Source organism: Stegastes partitus, unplaced genomic scaffold (genome assembly GCF_000690725.1).
Source record: "Stegastes partitus isolate 25-593 unplaced genomic scaffold, Stegastes_partitus-1.0.2 Scaffold292, whole genome shotgun sequence".
In the NCBI taxonomy this organism is placed as follows: Eukaryota; Metazoa; Chordata; class Actinopteri; family Pomacentridae; genus Stegastes; species Stegastes partitus.
The window spans coordinates 449,606-468,484 of record NW_007578023.1 but is presented as its reverse complement, the minus strand read 5'-3'; the positions used below and the strand labels follow the sequence as shown (position 1 = coordinate 468,484).

Sequence of the window (18,879 nt, the reverse complement as noted above, 5' to 3'; positions counted from 1 at the left end):
ACATGTTGAGCGTGCACATGTGCAAAAAAAAAAAAAAAAAAAAAGACAGCAGATTTTGACATTTCCTTACAAAGCAACGTTTTTTTTCTGTATGTTATTCTTTATTATGCTTTATGTGGCATCAAGCTGTTGGACATCAGCAAATGCAACATAAAGCCTGATAGCTCTTCCAGGAGCAAATGTGTTTTCTTGTGTCAGTATCAAAGCTGCTGATACAGGAAAGGATCTAGAATTATACTATAGATCATATTCATGCTATGTGATTAATAAATAGTGGATTGGTAGTGAGATGTGCTTACATGTAAATTGATTGATTTGGGATTTTTCAAAAATCTACATTGATTTTCTTACAAAAAGGTGCCACTGATTTAAAAAAAAAAAAAAAAAAAACTTCCATATTATAAATGAAATATACAAACAAAATTCATATAAAACACATTTACAAAGAAACTCACACATTTACACACACACACACACACACTCGTGCATCTCTCTCACATGCAAATCCTGGTTATTTAGATTAGCGGGCAGTGTTTCTGTTGGCACCACTTCTGACCTAGATTATCACATCCGTAATTCTGGAGGATGATTATGATGATGAGCATGTGGTCAGAGGTCTGTCGGGGGAGGGGAAGGAAAATAAAATTTGAAATAAAATTTTAAAATACAGAACTAAACAAAACAAACGGTGCTCATTAGCTTTGCTGACGTCACCTGGCCATGTAAAACGCTTCACTGTGCAATCTTGTAAAACTGCAGGCGAAACAGGAGGTCAAATGTGCTTCCTCAGATGCACACATGGCGACGGGCGTGGGATCACATGTTGAGCGTGCACATGTGCAAAAAAAAAAAACAAACCCACAAGCTAGATGTAGATGTTTTCTACCAAAGGGTTTTTTTTGTTTGTTTGTTTTTCCATCAATAGTGGAGTTTAACATGATTTACATTTTGGCTTTTTGTGTGTCTGACCCTGTTACAACAGCCAGAGCAGCAGCTGCAGCACTGCTGGCAAGAGTCACATCCTAAAGGTGATGACGCAAGCAGGAGACATGAGCCATGACCTCATCGGCTCACCATCAAACCATCACTCTGCTCTGTACCACACATGGACACACACATACATGCAGCTTTACAAAAGGCAAACACCCTCCCTCAGTGCTATACGGTGCTGCCGCTCGGCTTGTGGAACACATATACATACGCTGACATGCTAACAATGTTCTGGTCAAAAAGAGGCCTTTTAACAAACAAACACACAGTTGGATCATTACTTACAGCTGAGTGATGTCACACAGCCTGTCAGTGTGTGTTCTTGTGATGGTGTGTGTGTGTACAGTGAGGCGCTACCGACTGACTGTTTGACTCTGCTCCTTGTGCAAGCATTACACATAGACGCACCGAGAAAATGATCTTAGACGCTACAACACAGTTTACAGCACTTATCAAATAAAATGCACGATATTACACATATTATATATGTTTTGTCATATTTGATTGTTTTGTGCTACTGTTTGATTTTACCCAAAACTTGCCTGATGTGCCTTTATGTCAGAAGAACAAAGAAGAGAAATTTTCAATCCTACTTACACAAGAAATTGGGCAAGTATGAATAAATAATTTAACAAAAATCTAGGTGGCACACATATATATGTATATAAAAGAATAAAACACAATCAATTTGCAGCTTATATTTCCCTTCACTGCTATTCAGTGTTAACAAAATGGTTTTTTAAAAATACAGTAAATGGTACAAACAATAAAGCAGAGTCGATGAAATGTGTATGATAATTTGTACAAGCAGAAAAAAAAGTCACTCTTAAAAAAAAGAAGAAAGAAAATTTAGGCAGCGGCTCGGAGGGGGGATGAGCGGTAGCTGGCTGCCTGCATCCCTCATCAGAAAACCAAACAAAGTAAGTATGAATCATAGGTGAGAAATATGGGTGCTGACATACAGGCCTGTCGATCTCACTGCACAGCAGACATCAGGCCAAGATGGCCAAGCAGCCAGACGTCAGGTCTGTCTGTTTACTGATAACACACGGATATAGTCCATTCATGAACTGAACACGCTTACACACACACACACACACATCCACACACTCCTCGTCTCTCTATTACTTTATTCTGAATGATCAATCTGAAATGGTACAATACTCAACATTTAAGGGGCTGTGATATAGTTTTGTTTAATTTTCCAATTTTAAATTTAATGTTGTGTAGAAAAAAAATGTAATGATAAGATGTTAACACTGCAGTTACAATGAAATCTAGTAAGCTCAGTATAACGTTGGAACATTATTTTTTTCTGTCTTTTGCTAGTTCACGAACACTATGATCCTTAAAACCTCCTTTGAAATTAAAGGTGCATATATAAATCTGTAATTTTAAGGAACTTTTCAGAAGACATTACCAAATCCACAAGTAATAATATGAATAATAATACAAGAAATATCTTGATTCTGAGTCGCTGCTTGTCGGTTTAATGGTGAATTTGTCTGATGCCGCTCCCTGCGTTTCATGTTTATACTTTAGCCCCACCTAGTGTTTGTCTGTCTGAGGATGCTGATGGAAGCATCTACCAGCTACCTTCAAGTTAAGGAGAGGGTAAAGGTCAAAACTAGAGAAAGCTAATAAAAGATGCATAGCTGCAAAAGGTTGACAAACATGAAAGGAAAAAAAAACGTGGTATCTTGTGCAAACCTTTTGTTCACTATTGTGACCTGCAGTACACATTAAGACCACAAAGTGGTATTCTTGTACAAGTTGATCTTGTTCCAAACTGTCTGCAGCTGCAGCCCTCTGAAGCTGTGAGCTGCTGCACAACTTAAGTCCTAAGAGAAGAACATGGATAACAATATTCATAAAGACGTGTGCATGTGTGTGAGGCTCAATGCGGTTTACACACTAAGTGCTCCATGGCGTCACAGCGGTGGCACACGGCCCTGCGAGCCTCCGCTGCACTTCCACAGTCTTTCAGCATCGTGGGCACAAAGCCAAGCTAAAGAGACACACATGGTGCGCTGCTGGAAAGCCATCCCAGTGTATGACGCTGATGAGCAGCCTCAGTTTAATCTATGTGGACAAACCAATCCAGGAGATCTGGAACAATTCTCTCAGCAGTCTGAATTCAAAATGAAAGAGAAACTCTGACTGGCCTTGACCGTGCTGATCTCCTGTCTCATAGGAACAGGGCCTTTTTGTTCCCGTGAGCGGAGGCCATTTTGTAATGCATGACGTATTGTTAATGAGGTGGGAGCGCCATCATTGTTACAGTGGAGAGGATATATGGCAGCCATTTGCTCTAATGACTGTGATGCAGGAATACAAAGATAACACGTTGCAAATATTATCCTGCCTTCAACAAGATAAACTTCCTTTGTAAAAAAAAAAAACAACAACCTATAAGTAAAATTGTCAGAACTTTTTTCCCCTTTTTTTTCTCTATTTTACAGCACTGAAACTTTTTTTTGGCTAATTCTCTCTGCTCTCATTAGATTAGATCTTAATGGCAGTGGGCTGTTTCCTCAGCAAACCAAAAAAGTTAGTGACAAGCTGGCATAGAAAAGACGGGTTTTTAAGAGGAGGTGGTGGAGACCAAAACAGAGCTAAAAGATAAGCACTTGCATTCATTACGTTAGCAACAACCCAACAAAAAATACCTATGTTGTGTGTGTGCTCGATGTATGCGACTTTTTGCTAAACTTTACACCATCATATTACATCAGCGTTGCGCTTATGGGCTGCCCCACTGCACCCAGCACTGTTGTATTAAATTAGCCTTGTAGTTGAAAATATTTGTTATCTCTTCAAAGTCTTGTTTGTAGGATGGTTTTATTCCTATTCTGCCATATTTACAGTATATTAGCATGCATTGAAGCAAAATACCCAGTTCATATTCTGCAGACAGTCTTTATTATATTCATTTATCAACCTATAACTAGAAGAGCTGGTCATTCACACGGCTGAAGGCTTGTTAACCAGCTGTGGTAGTGGTGGTGGTGGTTGGTGGGTGGAGAGCTGAAGTGGGCACCCAGGAGTGGCCCTGTAATTGACAGGTCCAGGCTGCACACCAAGAGGCAAGACAAAAAACGCTTTGTGGCCTTGATATGAATCTCAATGCCCCCATTTCTACACCTCCTCTCCTGGCCTCACCGTGGATATCTGAGCGAACAAAAATGATCTCCATGAGAAAATACGAGCTGGAGTACTCACAGTGAATGGAGCAGCGTCAGTAACAGCACCGCGGTGACTCGAGCCAGTTTTCAGGTCCTGCTCAAGATGCACAAACCGGCTTTGTTTTTGTCAATAGCGAACAATCAGTTTGAGCTAATGAATGTTTCCTAAAACTTTCATTTAATTCTAATATAAACATTTAGCTGACTGAGTGCATTTTAGAACCACATCCATCTTATAAGTGGCTACAGTATATTATCTGGTTCCTCTCTTATCAGTATTGACAAAAAAAAAAAAAAAAACAGAACTTAAATTTATTTAAATTAGGTTTAAAATCCACATTTGCTTTATCATTATGCCTGTATCAGTGTACCGGAGTGTACCAAACCTCATTCAGGATGGCAAAATCTTGAGTGGGAGGGGTTCAGTGGGTGTGTACCCCCTAAGTAGTCACAGATGCCAGGCACAGTTGGGGAAGGAAGTGCCCGGCTCTCCGTCCGTGTTAGCTAAGGGAAACTCTCATTTGGGCGTGGGCCCAAAAAGATGCGGAGCCAAAGACTGCAATGTAAACAGGTCACATCTTCATTGCAGATAAACATATCTGCAAGCCCAAGGAGTCCTGCACGACATCTGTGGGCTTACTGGGATGTGACAAAGAGTCAGTACGCTACAGTTAGGATTAAAACCATGGAAAGTAAATGAAATGTTGTTTGTGGTGCTCTCAGTGTCACAATACCACTCCAGCGATAATTCACAAACGTCACTGCAAACAGGTTTGACTGGAACTGCTTTCTGTTGTTTCCAAGAAATGAAGTCATGAAAACCGTTGTCCACCCTACATTAGACACTGTTTCTGAACAGGCATGTTGCTGATAACATCACAAGATGTAATTTCAGAACATACTTTATACATTTTTTGTAATTTGGTTGGGTTGATTCTTTTAAGAGTTGTATTTGAAGGTGTTGTGTCCCAAAATTAGTCAATTCAGTTTCAGATGAATGTAATTAGTCTTCAAAAACTGAAATAACAAGCAGTTATGAAATTACTTTGCTATATATGCTTCAGTTATTGATGAGTATTTTCCAAATCTCATCCTGATAAATGCAGCTTTGTGATTATCTGATCATGAATTTTCAACTTGAATAATATAGTGCAAAGGGAGCTCTAGTCCTCGTGCAAGCCATTTCCATTGCTACAGCACCATTCATGCGAGCAGGCACGACTCTCCGCTTGAAGGTGATGCTGTTCTTGGCCTTGAACTTACAACTCCTGTCATGTGTTTGCCAGCATAATAGCAGCCGCATTGCCGATCGAGGTGTTTCAAAAGCTGCCTCTTGAAAAGGAGGAATGCTTGAATTTCGAACTGAAGGATGAGCGGAACCAACGTTTTCAAGCACACAAAACCGGGGATGCAGTAGAAACCAAAGACAGCCGCACTCGCTTCGGCCATATAAATCATTAATATGCAAACTCAGAGTGAGTGCTATCAGACTGATGCAAGTTACATGAGATCACAGGCGCTTTGAGGAAAGAAAACCATAACATTCTCGAACAGAGGGCTGATTTTTGTTTATACTGGCCTTCCTTAACCATCCGCTGATCACAGAACATGTCCCAGTGATCATAACCATGACTGGATTCGGACTTCCACATGCCACATGGTGTTTAATGTCAAAGGGACCTGACCTGTAAGAGCACAGTTTGTTAGAGTTAGGAAGTTTTATGTCTGCAGTTAAGTTTAAAGACCCTTCTCTGGTGAAAATATTTTTTTTATTTATTTTTTTAAATTTTTATTTTTACTGTTAACATGTCCATGTGGTGTTTTTTGTTTGCTAGAAGACACATCATGAGAAACAATCAGTCAAACGTCACGGCAGAGGTTCGGTTGAATTACAACAATATCACTACTTGCCATTATACAGAGTGAGTAGTTTTACAGTGTTTGAGCAGTTGTAGGTGAGCTGGTGTGCTTGAGCTGCAGCAAGAAGGGGAATGATAAGTTGAGAGAGTGGCAGGGACTTCGTAGGTCTGCACATTGTAAGGAATCCAATAGTGCAGAGTTATATCTAAGCCACTTTAAGGCAATAGAAAAAAAATCAAGACAATGTAACTGTGTGTAGGGATTGAAATAATGAAAACGAACCACTCTGGGCTAGAGCCAGAGGATGATAAGTAGTTGGTTTGCTAGTCTGGTGGACCAAAAAGCGAGACAGCTGTCTTTGGGCTTAACCTAGGTATTCCACTTTCACAAAGCTGACTCGTTTTTAACCGGGGTAGCTCTCTTTGCTATCTCACACTGAACAGCTCACATCCGCCAGAGAAGATTAGCTTAAAAATATTAGGTCAAAAACCTGCCCAAAAACTCCACTACTAAACAACTGGATAACAGAATTTGAGTTTTTCCATGAGAAAACAAAGCTTCTGATAGTTCACAACACTAAATCTAATAGTAGCATTTATAGACACACTGTAATGGCTCGGTGCTCCTTTCATTCTATGCAAAACTGCTGACAGCAGATGCTTTTATATTTTATGCTTTAATTCCATCGCTGAAGACCAGAATAACATGATACAATCTTATATTTCTTATATATCTTAAATATTTTTTAAAAAGATGACTATTGAAAATGGTCATCTTTTACTGCCATAACCAAATTGCCCTGCAGGAATGTCCGATGAAATTAAGTACTTCTTTCATGTTCTGATGATGCTGCTGATATAATTAGCAACTCCTCCTCTATGACGTAACTATGTTTGTCGCGGGACAGGAAAACAGAGTCACTAGAGGCAGATGACACCAGCTTTGAGATACAGATTGTTCGTGACCACTGTTAGGCTCATTCAAGCCAGGTGTCTCACAGAAAGTTAGTCTCGGCTGAACTTGCTTCATAGAGACTCCAGTCCTAAAATCGCCTGAAGTGAAGACGATGAAAGATGATTAAATTACAACAGAGAGACGCAGACTGACTATGAAGTGACAGAAAACAACCACGAGGAGAAGCAAGACGATATCCCCAAGTTAGTACTTTTATTTTTCTCTGTGCAGACCAGGGTCTACAACTACGACAACCCAACACAACTCACACGATGCATGTCAGTGAAAACAATTCCGCCTTAATAGCTGAAGTGGAAATAACAATATGGTCCATCATTAATCTTTTTATGTCTCTGAATCAACAGGTTTCTCTCTGCCTGAGTGATTACAGCCATACTACCAACCAGGCTGTGCTCAGTCAGCCTCTAATGCCACAGTTTCCAATACTTCATTCTGTAGCTGAAAATCAAAGTCCATCCTGTATCTGAACCTAATGCCACACAAATGTGACTCTGCCAGACTGATAGGAGATTATAAAAAAGTAATCTGCAGCAGCATACATTGTTTCCTAGGGATGAAAAACACTTCTTTCAGCGGGGACATCATTGCATGGCAACATGGCCATGTCACTGTACAGCTTTAGTACTCTATGGATCCGTAGAGGCAGTGCATCCTGAGAGCATGGCCAAGTCTCGGTGCCTCTGACTTTGCAACATAGAAATATGCCACATAAAGGAATCCACCAAACAATCCCCGAGGATGTCACATACCTGCACTCTGGCAACAGTTCAACTTTCACACTGTCATCTGTGACCATGACTCTTACCTTGGTCGCTGCTTCCTGCAGGCGGAGATTCCTCAAAGCCCTGATCGTCAGGACTTTTCCGTTTCTTCGACATTTGCTGCTCCCTGTTCGAGTGATTGATCGAGCCACCGCTGGATTGATATCTGCTGATAACGTGAGACACTTTCAACCGGCAGGGTACAAAACACATACAACAGTCTGGGGGAGGCGAGAAGAGAAATACGAATAAATCTCAGTCCCATTCATTCAGATCCCTTCTCTGTATGTGCCCTTTCCAGCGTGCTGTGTGCGCAAAGTTACCATGTGGTGGCCAGCCGAGCATCTGGAGGCGCAGCGAGGCATGGAGCCGGTCAGCTCGTGATTCTCACCGTAATCGGACGAGATGCGTCTCCTGCGGACAGTCCGAAGCTTATTTCTCCTGACAAATGAGAAATATTTGCAGCTGAAGTGATTTGTCGATCACGTGTGTCGCGGATTACGCGTGAACCCCGCTCGGATGGAAATTACGCACTGAAGGCAACTTGTTGATCTGCGTCTTTGTGGAAAAAAAATAAAAGAAGTGGTTGTCGTCACTCCGGATGCGTTTTTAAAAAATCATTTCAGATTTTCAACATTGTATGAGGTGTTTGGCTTGAATAGAGCCCGGCGACGTCAGACTACAAGTCTAATCAGGCATGGATGACGCACAGCCGACACAACGGGAACTCTTGGGTATCTTGAAGAGTAAAGGCCAATGTAAACGGAGATTATCTGGACGTAGTCTGCCCGCTAAAGTACTCCGAAACATGTGTCCTTCTGGCAACATTTGAGCTGCACACTAAGTTGCGGGCAGAAAATGCTCTCCGGCAACATCTGTTAAGAAGGGGAGGATTCCTCCAAAGCGTAAAATTGGAGACAGTGTACTACAGAAGTGGCGTGGGGGGAGTGCGCGGTACAGTACCTTCTCTTTTACAACACCGTCAGTCCAGCGACGAGTACAAAACACCCTATTTGTCTGTGACACGTCTTGCGCAAGAACTCCTAATCCAAGTGCCAGAGTAACATAAATCGAACAAACACGCATTGTGTTATGAGGAACCAGTCTTTGGACGAGCAGGTTTGCTTTCACTTGAGTGTGGCGGGAGCCTCAGAGCAACTTGAGAATAAGCAGTGGATAAATGCAGCGGGGAGAGTCGTGGTATTGCGCGTACTATAGAGGAGGCAATGACGCCACCGGTCTGGCTTTTTACAAATTGCTTGATGGTGGTTTTCCCCTCGGGTCGAATCAGCTCTGAATGCCAGAGAATAAAAGACAAAACCTCTTTCTGCAGCGACAAAGAACGATGGATTTTTTTTTTCTTTTAAGGACATTCAATTGGATAAAACTGCTTCAGTGACCACTTTCACACATTCATTTTCCTTTGAGGAAAGTCACAGATGGGTGCCTGACACCAGTTGAGCAAACCCCCCCATCTGCGCCTGTCTTCATTCCCTCATATGCTGATTTATTTATGAACACTCCCGGGTCAGAGGATCATATTCCATTTACTACATCTGGTTTAGATTTCCAGTGCAACACCTATACTGTTTCACAGAGAAAAAAAAACAAAATAAATTGTGCACAGTTGCATGTGAGGATAAATACTTTTCAATTTCAGAAAGCTAGTTTCTTTGCAAAGTATTGCATTCATGCCACTGACGCTGGTATTTCGTGGTATTTTCTGGAGGTAAACACGCCTTTTCTCTCCCTCTCCAGCTCCCCCCTCCCATCCCTCATCCACTGCAGCTACTGACGTCAAGACATGCTTGCGTCAATGCTCCCTGCTTTGACAGAGAGCTTTTTTTTCTTTTTTTCATTGCGATCATAATGGGATTATTAGGCTTAGAGAAATACCCTGCCTTCGTGGCTTTTGAGATTTTTTTTTTATTTTAATTTTTTTTTGATAGACATCCCATTATCTTTTTCTTGCTTAAAATATTATTCCTTAGAATAAGAAAAGCACATGAGACACATAAATTGCCCTTAGAGCAAAGACTGAGTGATTGTGTATCAAGCCACAATCTGATGATGATGATGCTTTTTCCCTTTGGATTTTCTATTGTATTGGTAACAGCAGAAAGAAAGAAAGAAAGAAAGAACCGGCGCCAGGAAGATAAAATCATGTTTATAGACATGAATCTGCACAAAAATGAAGAAAATAGTTATAATATGTACCAGTAATCCACCTTGTCAGAGTGGACTTTTCAATCCTGATATGTATTCATATTCTGCTAAATATCTCTATAGACAAAAACAGCAGCACGCACGGTAAACTATAGACTGGGACCGTTTCAGTTGCTGAGACGGGTTGACACTGAGATGCTTCAAGACATGAGTGAATCAGTCAGTTGTGTATTTGATTTAGCAGATTAGATGTCTGTTCCTTCCTGTCAGTCTGCCTGTACAAGGCGGAGGATGTCATGATGTCCTTATACACTGACCTTGATCTTGTAGGCTGAATGGGCTCTTGTGCCTCTTGGCTGGCCTCGCTTCACTTCAGTCATAATGCCATTTTTTAACACTTTCTCAGCTCTATCAATTGCTCTGCACTTTGTGTGACTCATGCCTTAATATTCAAACACTATCGTCTGTGCAGATGTTAGTGTTGCTGAATTTTCTCTTTAGGTGACTGTGTTCTGCTGCTGTTGAAAGTTTGCAGTAAAAAAATAAAAAAATACAGACTGAGAAGTACAAATACAAACTGAGAGATTTAAAACAGAAGAGACACAGGTCATAATGCCACCAAAACAGAAATCCCTTGTCGCACAACTGAAAATGAATGAAATCTTGAAAAAAAAAAAAAAGGCCAAGGTTTGGGCTGAAACATAAACAGATTTGTCATTTTTTTCATAACATTTTAAAAGACAAAAAGAACTTGGACTAACGCCTCAGCCACAGCAATCCAGTGAAAAATCACAATTATTGTGTGGTTTCAAAAGTGGTGTTACTTCAGGAAACTGAAGGTTAAGTTTTTTTCTTTTGAAGAGATGTTGATACCATAAACTGTATAAAAAAATGTACAAACCATCTGTGACATTGCTCTTAGGTTTCATGAGGAGCTTTTAAAGCTCAGTGTGCTTGCTCTGCCCAACGCTATGTTGAGAGTTTCTGAATCCTCCTGGCTAATCCTGAAATGAGCAAAGAAGTGGCTGTGAGAGTGGACCTGAGGTCAGTCATGCAAACAACTCTGAGCCACAGACTGGCCTATGATATCAGCCACCTGTTTCTCAAAGAGGCCACACATTTGATTACGCACAACTTCAAACCTTAACAAAATGTCATAAAGGTGAGTTTTGAAAGCAACCACCCCCATACAGCTGTCATGAATTGGGAAATAAGCTACAGAGACCAAATGCGTTTCTTGGACCAGACTGTAAGCATGTTTATTTCTGCTGTAAATTTGGACATTTTAACATGGAGGTCTATGAGGACCGACGGACTTTTGGATCCAGCCTCAAGTGGTCATTTGAGGAATTGCATCAGCTCCATTTTTCAACACCAGTGGTTGCTGCTTGGTTGATGCATTTAGTTTAAGATAAAATATTTTTTGAAAGTGTATCTATGTCCTTTTTTATTCAGGCTGCTCCCATGAGGGGAACTCAACGGATCATCTGTTTCCATTTTTTCTTGTCCTCTGCTTTGTCAGGCTTTGTCAGGCCAACTACCTGCATGTCCTCTGGCAGCTCAATCATCAGCATCCCTCTAGCAATATACCCAACATTTCCCCTGCACACATGTCCAAACCCAGTCAATGTCGCCTCTCTTACTTTGTCCCTCAGCTGTTTCTCTGATGCCTTTATTCTTCATAATTATCAATGAATAGAATCTTTAACTCAATCACGTCCAGCTCAGCTACCAACATTTGTTTAGCGGCAAAACACCAGGAAAACTGCAAAAGTTAAGGAAATATATGCACAATCAGAAAAGACGATAGTTAATTACTTCCTTTCTTTATCTCACATCTGCTGAGACGTCAGTTGGACAGCTGGGGATCCTGTTTTCTGACTTCTGCTTAGAACCCAATATGTGAATCCAAACTACCGCAAACTTTTATAGCAAAACGCGGCATCCGGCAGTTTAAATATGAATATGACAGCGATCTGGATGGTTTCAGTGTCAGCAAACTAAATCTTTACATAGAAGGGACACACACTGACCCATAGCATGTTGCCAGATAGTTGGAGCCAGATTACCTGAAAACAATTCATCAATCATTTCTCTGCAATCCTGTTGTTCCTGATCATCTCTCACTGCACAGCTGAGTCACTTGAGGTCAAATAAAGTCCAACATCAACAACACTACAGAGTGATACGTGAACATCTTCTGCATGACGACATTTCTGTGACAACACAGCAGTTTATTTTGTTTAGTGTTTCGTGTGTATGTAATCAGTTTATGCATATTTTAAAATCAAGTTCATTATATTAGTAGTAATACATGCTTAATCTCGCTCTGGTTCACTGAGCATATCCATTAATACGGTTACTGATTCAGAAGGGGGTGCTGGTGAAGCAGAAGCCTGATGGAGGCAGTGGTGGAGCCCTGACTGTTATCAGAAAATGAAGAATATTTATATGTTTTTTTGAACTCAAAAAGAAGTGTAGATGACATTTTGATCAGATGTTACTCAGACTAGGTGAGGTACTTCACACACCTCCTGTCCAGAGCTGTGTGCAGTCCCCATTTCGCATATAGCTATGTTTCATTATAGTTTAAGGGTGATAAAGACAAGGAAGGGAGCAGTGGTTTGGTTCAGTTGTAGAGAGGGAAGCCTGTGAGGAAGCATTGCCTGCGAAACAGTAGGTCAACTTCTAACCTCTCCGTTTTAATTTATGGAGGCTTCTGGTGTGATGTCACAATGTGGTGACCAGATCCAACATGCTGAAAATCCAGCTTGCACAGTTTGCAGGAGAAGGGAAAAGAAATTTGTTGGAGTTGGAATTTTTTAGATTATAAATGATGTAACTGAATATTGTTGAGAATCCATTTTTATTTACAAAACCCTGAAATCTGTGTCAAAGCTTTCAGTTCTAGAACACAAGTCAACCACAAAAATCCTACTGCAGTATGCCCTGAGGTCATTTTTATGCTTGCACTGACATGACTTCATACGGTTTTCTAACCTAATTAACAAAACACGTTTGGACACTTCGACAAGCTTTGTACAAACTGAAAGGGGGATAAAAGAGAACACTGTTTTGTGCATTTGATAAATGGGCAATTGTTTTGCAAATGAAATTCTAAATCTTATCTGCCATTAGCAAACAGCTTCAAGCAATATATTTTATGAACTTTATTGTATCTACAATCACTATTTGTAAGATTGTGTATCTAAGAAATATCTCCAGTATTTCATTTGATGCATTGTACAACTGTGGAAATGTTTTAATTTTTTAAAAATTATTAAACTACTGTGTTATGTGTGTTGTCTGTCTCTCTCTCTCTGTGTGTGTGTGTGTGTGTGTGTTATCAAAAGATTGAAAAACATGTTTCATAGAGCAGATCAAGCTTCAAGAGGTTAAACTGAGTATGCCATTGGCCACTCCGTTCATAATGGCAACCCTCACAATTTTCCAGACACAGGAGATGATCATGTGTGACGAAGGAAGCAGCCCAGAGGGATGTGAATGGAAACAGAGTGTTAGGGATAAAGTTGAGTGTCGTTTCTCACTCTGACGTCCATACTCGGTCTTACACAACCTCACCAGTCAGAACCTTCCTTCAGATGTACACAGATGTAATTCCTCACCCATGTGTGCAAAATGTTCCTTCTCTGCTCCTCTACAGGAGGACTTGACTTATCTTGGGATACACATTTTAAATTTAGGTTTGTTAACTAAAAAAAAAGAAAAACATAAAAAAGCAGTGATCACTTATATTTAAGAAAAAAAATAAAGACACACAACAGACCCAATGTAATGTTTTAGCTTCCAAGGAAGCAAAAAACTCTAAAATCTAACTGTCTCTTGTGTTGCTGAGGGCTTGTCATGATTTAAATGAATGCTGGAGGTCTGCGGAAATGTAAACTACTCAATAGTTTTAAAAAAATCCCCACTGGAGGACAGTCCATTGTCACATTTGAAAGGATGAAACCTGCTTGCATCTGATTTATCACTGAATGAAATTACATGTTGTGCTTCTGTGAAATTTCTTGTTGAATCAGTGTGTCTTTGTTCCTCCACTACATAATAAATGAAAAGCGTGCTGTGACTAAAGAGAGTGACTTGAACCTGAACAAAGAGCAGTGTAGTCTGCAATGTACAAATCACATCAAAGTTCAAGATATATGAGAGACGTTTTTTTTGTTTGTTTGTTTGTTTGTTTTTTTTTTATGACATGCAAAGTTGTGTATCATCTGCATAGCAGAATTTTGCCATTTGATCCCCATTTTCATTTTCTGTTTAAAACATTCTGGAACATACAATCTCAACAGGTGACACTGGTACAAAAAGCTTCAGTTATCTATTTACAGCACATAAACCATGATTGTTTTTTCTCATTTAAATAATGAACATTTCTGGAAATCATCAACATTTTTCAGTTGTACATCTTTTTGATAACTGCTGTGAAGATAATGGAGTTGTGCTTAATATAAGCAGATTAAAATAGATGTTGGTTCACAAACAATATGATGGGGGTTTTTTTCTGCTATTTTGAACAGAATCATCAGATGAATTTGAGAAAAAAATAAACCAAAGGGGAAAACTAGTTATTTTGCTTTTTAAGTCATATATAGGCTAAATGTAAGCCTTTGCTGCATCTCATTAGCTCCAGGTAAACCATGGAAAAGTCTTGGAATGTGAACATCCTGATTCAATCCAAACTGACCACAACTAAAAACAGAATATTTGGTCTGTGGAATTTCATTTGGGACCAAATAAAGCAGTTTATTTTGGAGTTAGTTCTTCTTTCCAGTCACATCAGATGGAGCATCCTGCAGACAGAGTTTGGTGGTGTCTCTTTCTTTTAGCTCCCTGACGTATTTCCATCAAAGGGACGGAGGTGTGACGGGCGTCCAGGCTGAAGGCAGTCGACCGTGTGGTGAGACGTCGTACTGAGCAGCCGTGTCATGCACTTCTGTGGCTGCGCCGCTGTCATACATGGGAGAGCCAGAGGAGGGCACTGTGACTGAGTGAGACAGGCTGGGATAGTGGCTGCCGGACCCTCGGAGGAACTGGGAGCTCAGGCAGCTGTTTATCCCTCCATTCTGGGACACTGGAGTCAGGGGCGAGTTACTCACTGACCAAAGGCTGGTGTACTGACTGTACAGACAGATGGGCAGAAAAATGCTCACTCACCTTTTCTTGCAAAAGTTCAAACATGGCATCCATAAAGTATATAGTTTTTACTTGTGTTGAATTTGTTCAATATATGTGAGAATGTTAAGTCAATCTTTATAGAAAATGTAGTGAAGAAGACAAGATCTAAAGCCACACTTAATTATGAGGCCAATTCAGAGAAAATATGCAACATATCTGTTTGTTTTTCAAGATTTTGTGTTTAACAGCCTTTAAGGGGAAACTATGACATTCTGGAACAATGTCAAAGCAATATGTTACACTTCTGCAACCTCAGAGATACAGTTAATCTAAGCTTTTTTTTTTTTTTAAAGCTTCAGCTGTTGGAATTGTGAAAGTCTTTTTTATGCAACCTGAAAGATGAACCTAACATCCCTCATCTTTAAGCAGAAATGGATTGCTTTCAATTCAACTCTGCTCAAAATCAAGACATAAATGAAACTAAGTATTCCTCCACAAACATCTGATTTAAAGTCAAGTTTTGCACGATCTTTTGCTTCATATATTTGTACTTCTTTTTTCACCAGTGTTATTAAGTTTATCTGTTGCATGTTTGTCTTATTTGTATGTGTAATTTGCTATTCCACCACAATTTGTACCGCCTTGCCATTTGTTCATTTGCCCTGTCTCTGTTTACTGATCAGAAAACAAGTTGAATATGTTTGTGGAGAGATGAATACTTGCTTCTGAGATTTAAAATCATCTCAATCATTTATTTCTGTTTAATTTTGTTGTTTTGTCTTTCTCAGTCTTCTAATGTTTCTCAGTAGATTTAATAAAAAATAAACTAAGAAAAACAACACGAACCTGGAGTTGGTACCAGAGGTGGAGTTGTGGGTCATGGGCATCATGCTCGAGTGTGTTGGCATCTGAAGACCGGACCAGTTGTCATGGCTCGAGAGCATCGACAGACAAGGTGAAGAGTTATCAGAGTAACCGGCTGCAATGCAAACAGAGACACTTGGGGTTAGTGGTTTCAGATATATCAGTCAGAAATCAAGTTATGCCACTTAACTTGTTGTATTCTAAGCACATATCAGGACTTGTCGCCCTGATATCCGTATGACAGTTAAAGGGGTGAATCTTATACATTCCTTGTCTGAAGCCCGACCATTTACAGCTCTGTGGCTCCACTCACACAAAAGCCAGAGGAATGCAAAACATTCCCGGCGCAGCAACATTTGTTTGAGTTTCTTGTTAATAGTCGGGGGAGGAAGTGGTGTGATTCTTGGATGTATGAAGGTAAAGGGAGGAGGGGAGGCACTCACTGGGTGAGTTGGTTCTGTGGCCGTATGGGCTGGCGTAGGGGGCAGATCGGTGGTTCCTCAGGGTGGAGTAGCGCTCGCAGCCGTGGGACGGGGAGAGGGAGATGGGACTCCCAAACTGGCTGTGAGGACTGGCAGGAGGGCAGAGGGAGCCTGTGCCTGGAATAAACCAGCTACCTACTGGCTCCACAAAGGAGAAAAGACAAGATGGGACCAGATGAGGAACACAAACTCATCAGTTTGAGATGAAAAAGTACAAATTAAAAATGAATCAGTGTGGTATATACTTATACTATAAACTTACATTGAGAGTAACCAGATTGTTGGTTTTCATTGGCATCTTCTCTTAAGTCTTTGGTATCACTCCTGCAAGAAGACAGATTGTTTTCTTTGTACTACACAACTTGTTGAACTAACTCGTTAATGCAAATGTTCTTTGCATGTGTTCTTACCTCTCTTTTGCATCCAGAAAGGCCTTGGCAAAAGGATTGTACTTTATTTTCAGTGCAGTTATCTAAAATCCAAAAATGTAACACATAAAAAGTCATCAATAAACCTTCAGAGAACGAACCACAGCGTGCGTAAATGCCGTGCGTAAATTACGCATGTATTTTACGCGCATACACAAAACTTTTTTTTTTTTTAATGACATTGATGTTATTGATAGGAGCTATTAAGTTGTTTGTTTTTTTTTACAACGAAAATAAATAAACAAACTTCGTATTGCCAACCTCTTCGTTTTGGTATGCTGTCACTGCAATGAACTGTGTCTCTGGGAATGAGTGGCTGGTGATCATCCTGCGCGGGCCTCCGACACGAACTATATGGATCCGTGGTTCGTACTTGTGTAAGGAATTTAACATTATCTGAAGAAGAAAAAAAAAAAACAAAAAGATGACAATCTCATAAACCGAAATCATGATTTCAAAGAGTATGTAATTTGAAATTAAACAATGGACTTTAGAAACGAGAACAGAAAAAGGGTGAAAACTATAGAAACTACCATGAGAAACAAACTTACCTGACCTCCTCCGTTGAGTTTATTAGTGAGTTTGACTTTACTAAAGGAGACGGGAGCTTTCATCCAGTGCGCACCGAAGTTCGGAGAGTCTGGATGGATGTACACACAGCTGGGAGTCTGAGGCTCAGGTTTGCCACCAGGCACCCACTCCCCGTTCACATATTTCCACCTGTGGTTGTCCGCAGATGAGAAGTCCAGCAAAAAAGAATACATTGCGTTCGGGTCCAGTCCAGACACATTGACTTTCAGCACTGGAAACATGCGCCTTGAGAAAAACATGATATTAGGTGTTATATTTAATTAAAACTTTAAGCCATCTATCTATCTATCTATCTATCTATCTATCTATCTATCTATCTATCTATCTATCTATCTATGTCACACTGTTTTGCGCATTAAAGCTCACCTGCCATTCTTTGTAACAATCATTTCATTTGTAAGATCCTTAAACTTTTGCCACAGCTCGTTCTCATCCAAAGACACCTTGAGCTCCCTCTCCGTGGGGTCTCCCTTCTCGCTGCCGGCCTGCAGCTCGCTCTCCACGGCGCTGAGGAGATGATCCACCCGGTACTGGACGGCCTTGCTGGGACACTCGCCAGCGCCTGTCGCCATCCTGTCCAACAGCTCCAGGGCTGGATAGTTGTAATCACAGGGATTATTGAAGAACCTTAAGCTGCTCCAGAATCTCTTTCCTCTTCTTCTTGTGCATTCACACAGACACACTTTTTACAGCTCCTAAATATATAGGCTGAAGAGAAGCTCCATCTCTGGATGGGTGTTTGGAGCAGAGATGGTTGGCTCGTCTCCTCTTTGATCTTTGCGGGCTTGTCACAGATTGGCTGGGAGCGGCCATATCACTGAGGCCCACAGGATGACAGCGTTTTGAATAAAGCAGTTTAACCGTCTTTATTACATCAACCTGTAAATATTGACACTTAGATCAAAGCCACACCTGCAGAAACCAAGACACTGTAGGCTGACCATGGCTGCTCTGCAGTCTGGCAAAGGTCAGACATTAGTTCAGATTTTAATCTTATTTCTTCAACCTCTTTCCTGAGATTTTTTTTTGTGTAACTGCTACGTTTTTCTAACTTAATAAACCTGTTCACATTTGAATTACATCTTAACAGTGGTGTGTTAGTGGGTTCACACTGTGCCAGTCAGGTGGAAAAACAAGAACTTCATCTATAGCATTAATGGATTAATTAATAAATGAGTGACTTCATAAATAATCAAACAGATTTTAAAATGCACTCAAATGCAAGAACCACTTAATACATTTATTACACACAGGTTTCACTTAATAAAACAAGCTACTCGCTTTAAATATTCATCACCTCTCATCAACTCTAATTGCAGTTTAAAAATAACAATATCACATATTTTTTTAATTTCAGCAAACTTACACAAATATTTAAAAAAAACAAAACAGTACCAACACTTGATATTAAATTGTTGTGCAATATTATTATAAGACTATA

At 40.3% G+C, this 18,879-nt stretch overlaps 2 protein-coding genes across 2 annotated transcripts in view; both read right to left on the bottom strand.

Moving 5' to 3' along the window:
- pde10a (phosphodiesterase 10A) overlaps window positions 1-7,984 on the bottom strand; it is a 58,719-nt gene extending 50,735 nt beyond the window's left edge. The window contains exon 1 of the mRNA XM_008282989.1: window positions 7,816-7,984. Within this exon, the coding sequence (XP_008281211.1) occupies window positions 7,816-7,984 (169 nt within the window). The remainder of the gene's footprint in view (window positions 1-7,815) is intronic.
- Window positions 7,985-14,802: 6,818 nt separating this feature from the next.
- tbxtb (T-box transcription factor Tb) lies at window positions 14,803-18,010 on the bottom strand. The gene is made up of 8 exons (XM_008282988.1): window positions 17,805-18,010; window positions 17,399-17,663; window positions 17,109-17,243; window positions 16,830-16,891; window positions 16,682-16,743; window positions 16,381-16,557; window positions 15,920-16,052; window positions 14,803-15,076 (listed from the first exon to the last, which is right to left on the bottom strand). The coding sequence occupies exons 1-8, from the start codon at window positions 18,008-18,010 to the stop codon at window positions 14,803-14,805; spliced, it is 1,314 nt and encodes a 437-aa protein (XP_008281210.1).
- Between the last annotated feature and the right edge of the window lie 869 nt (window positions 18,011-18,879).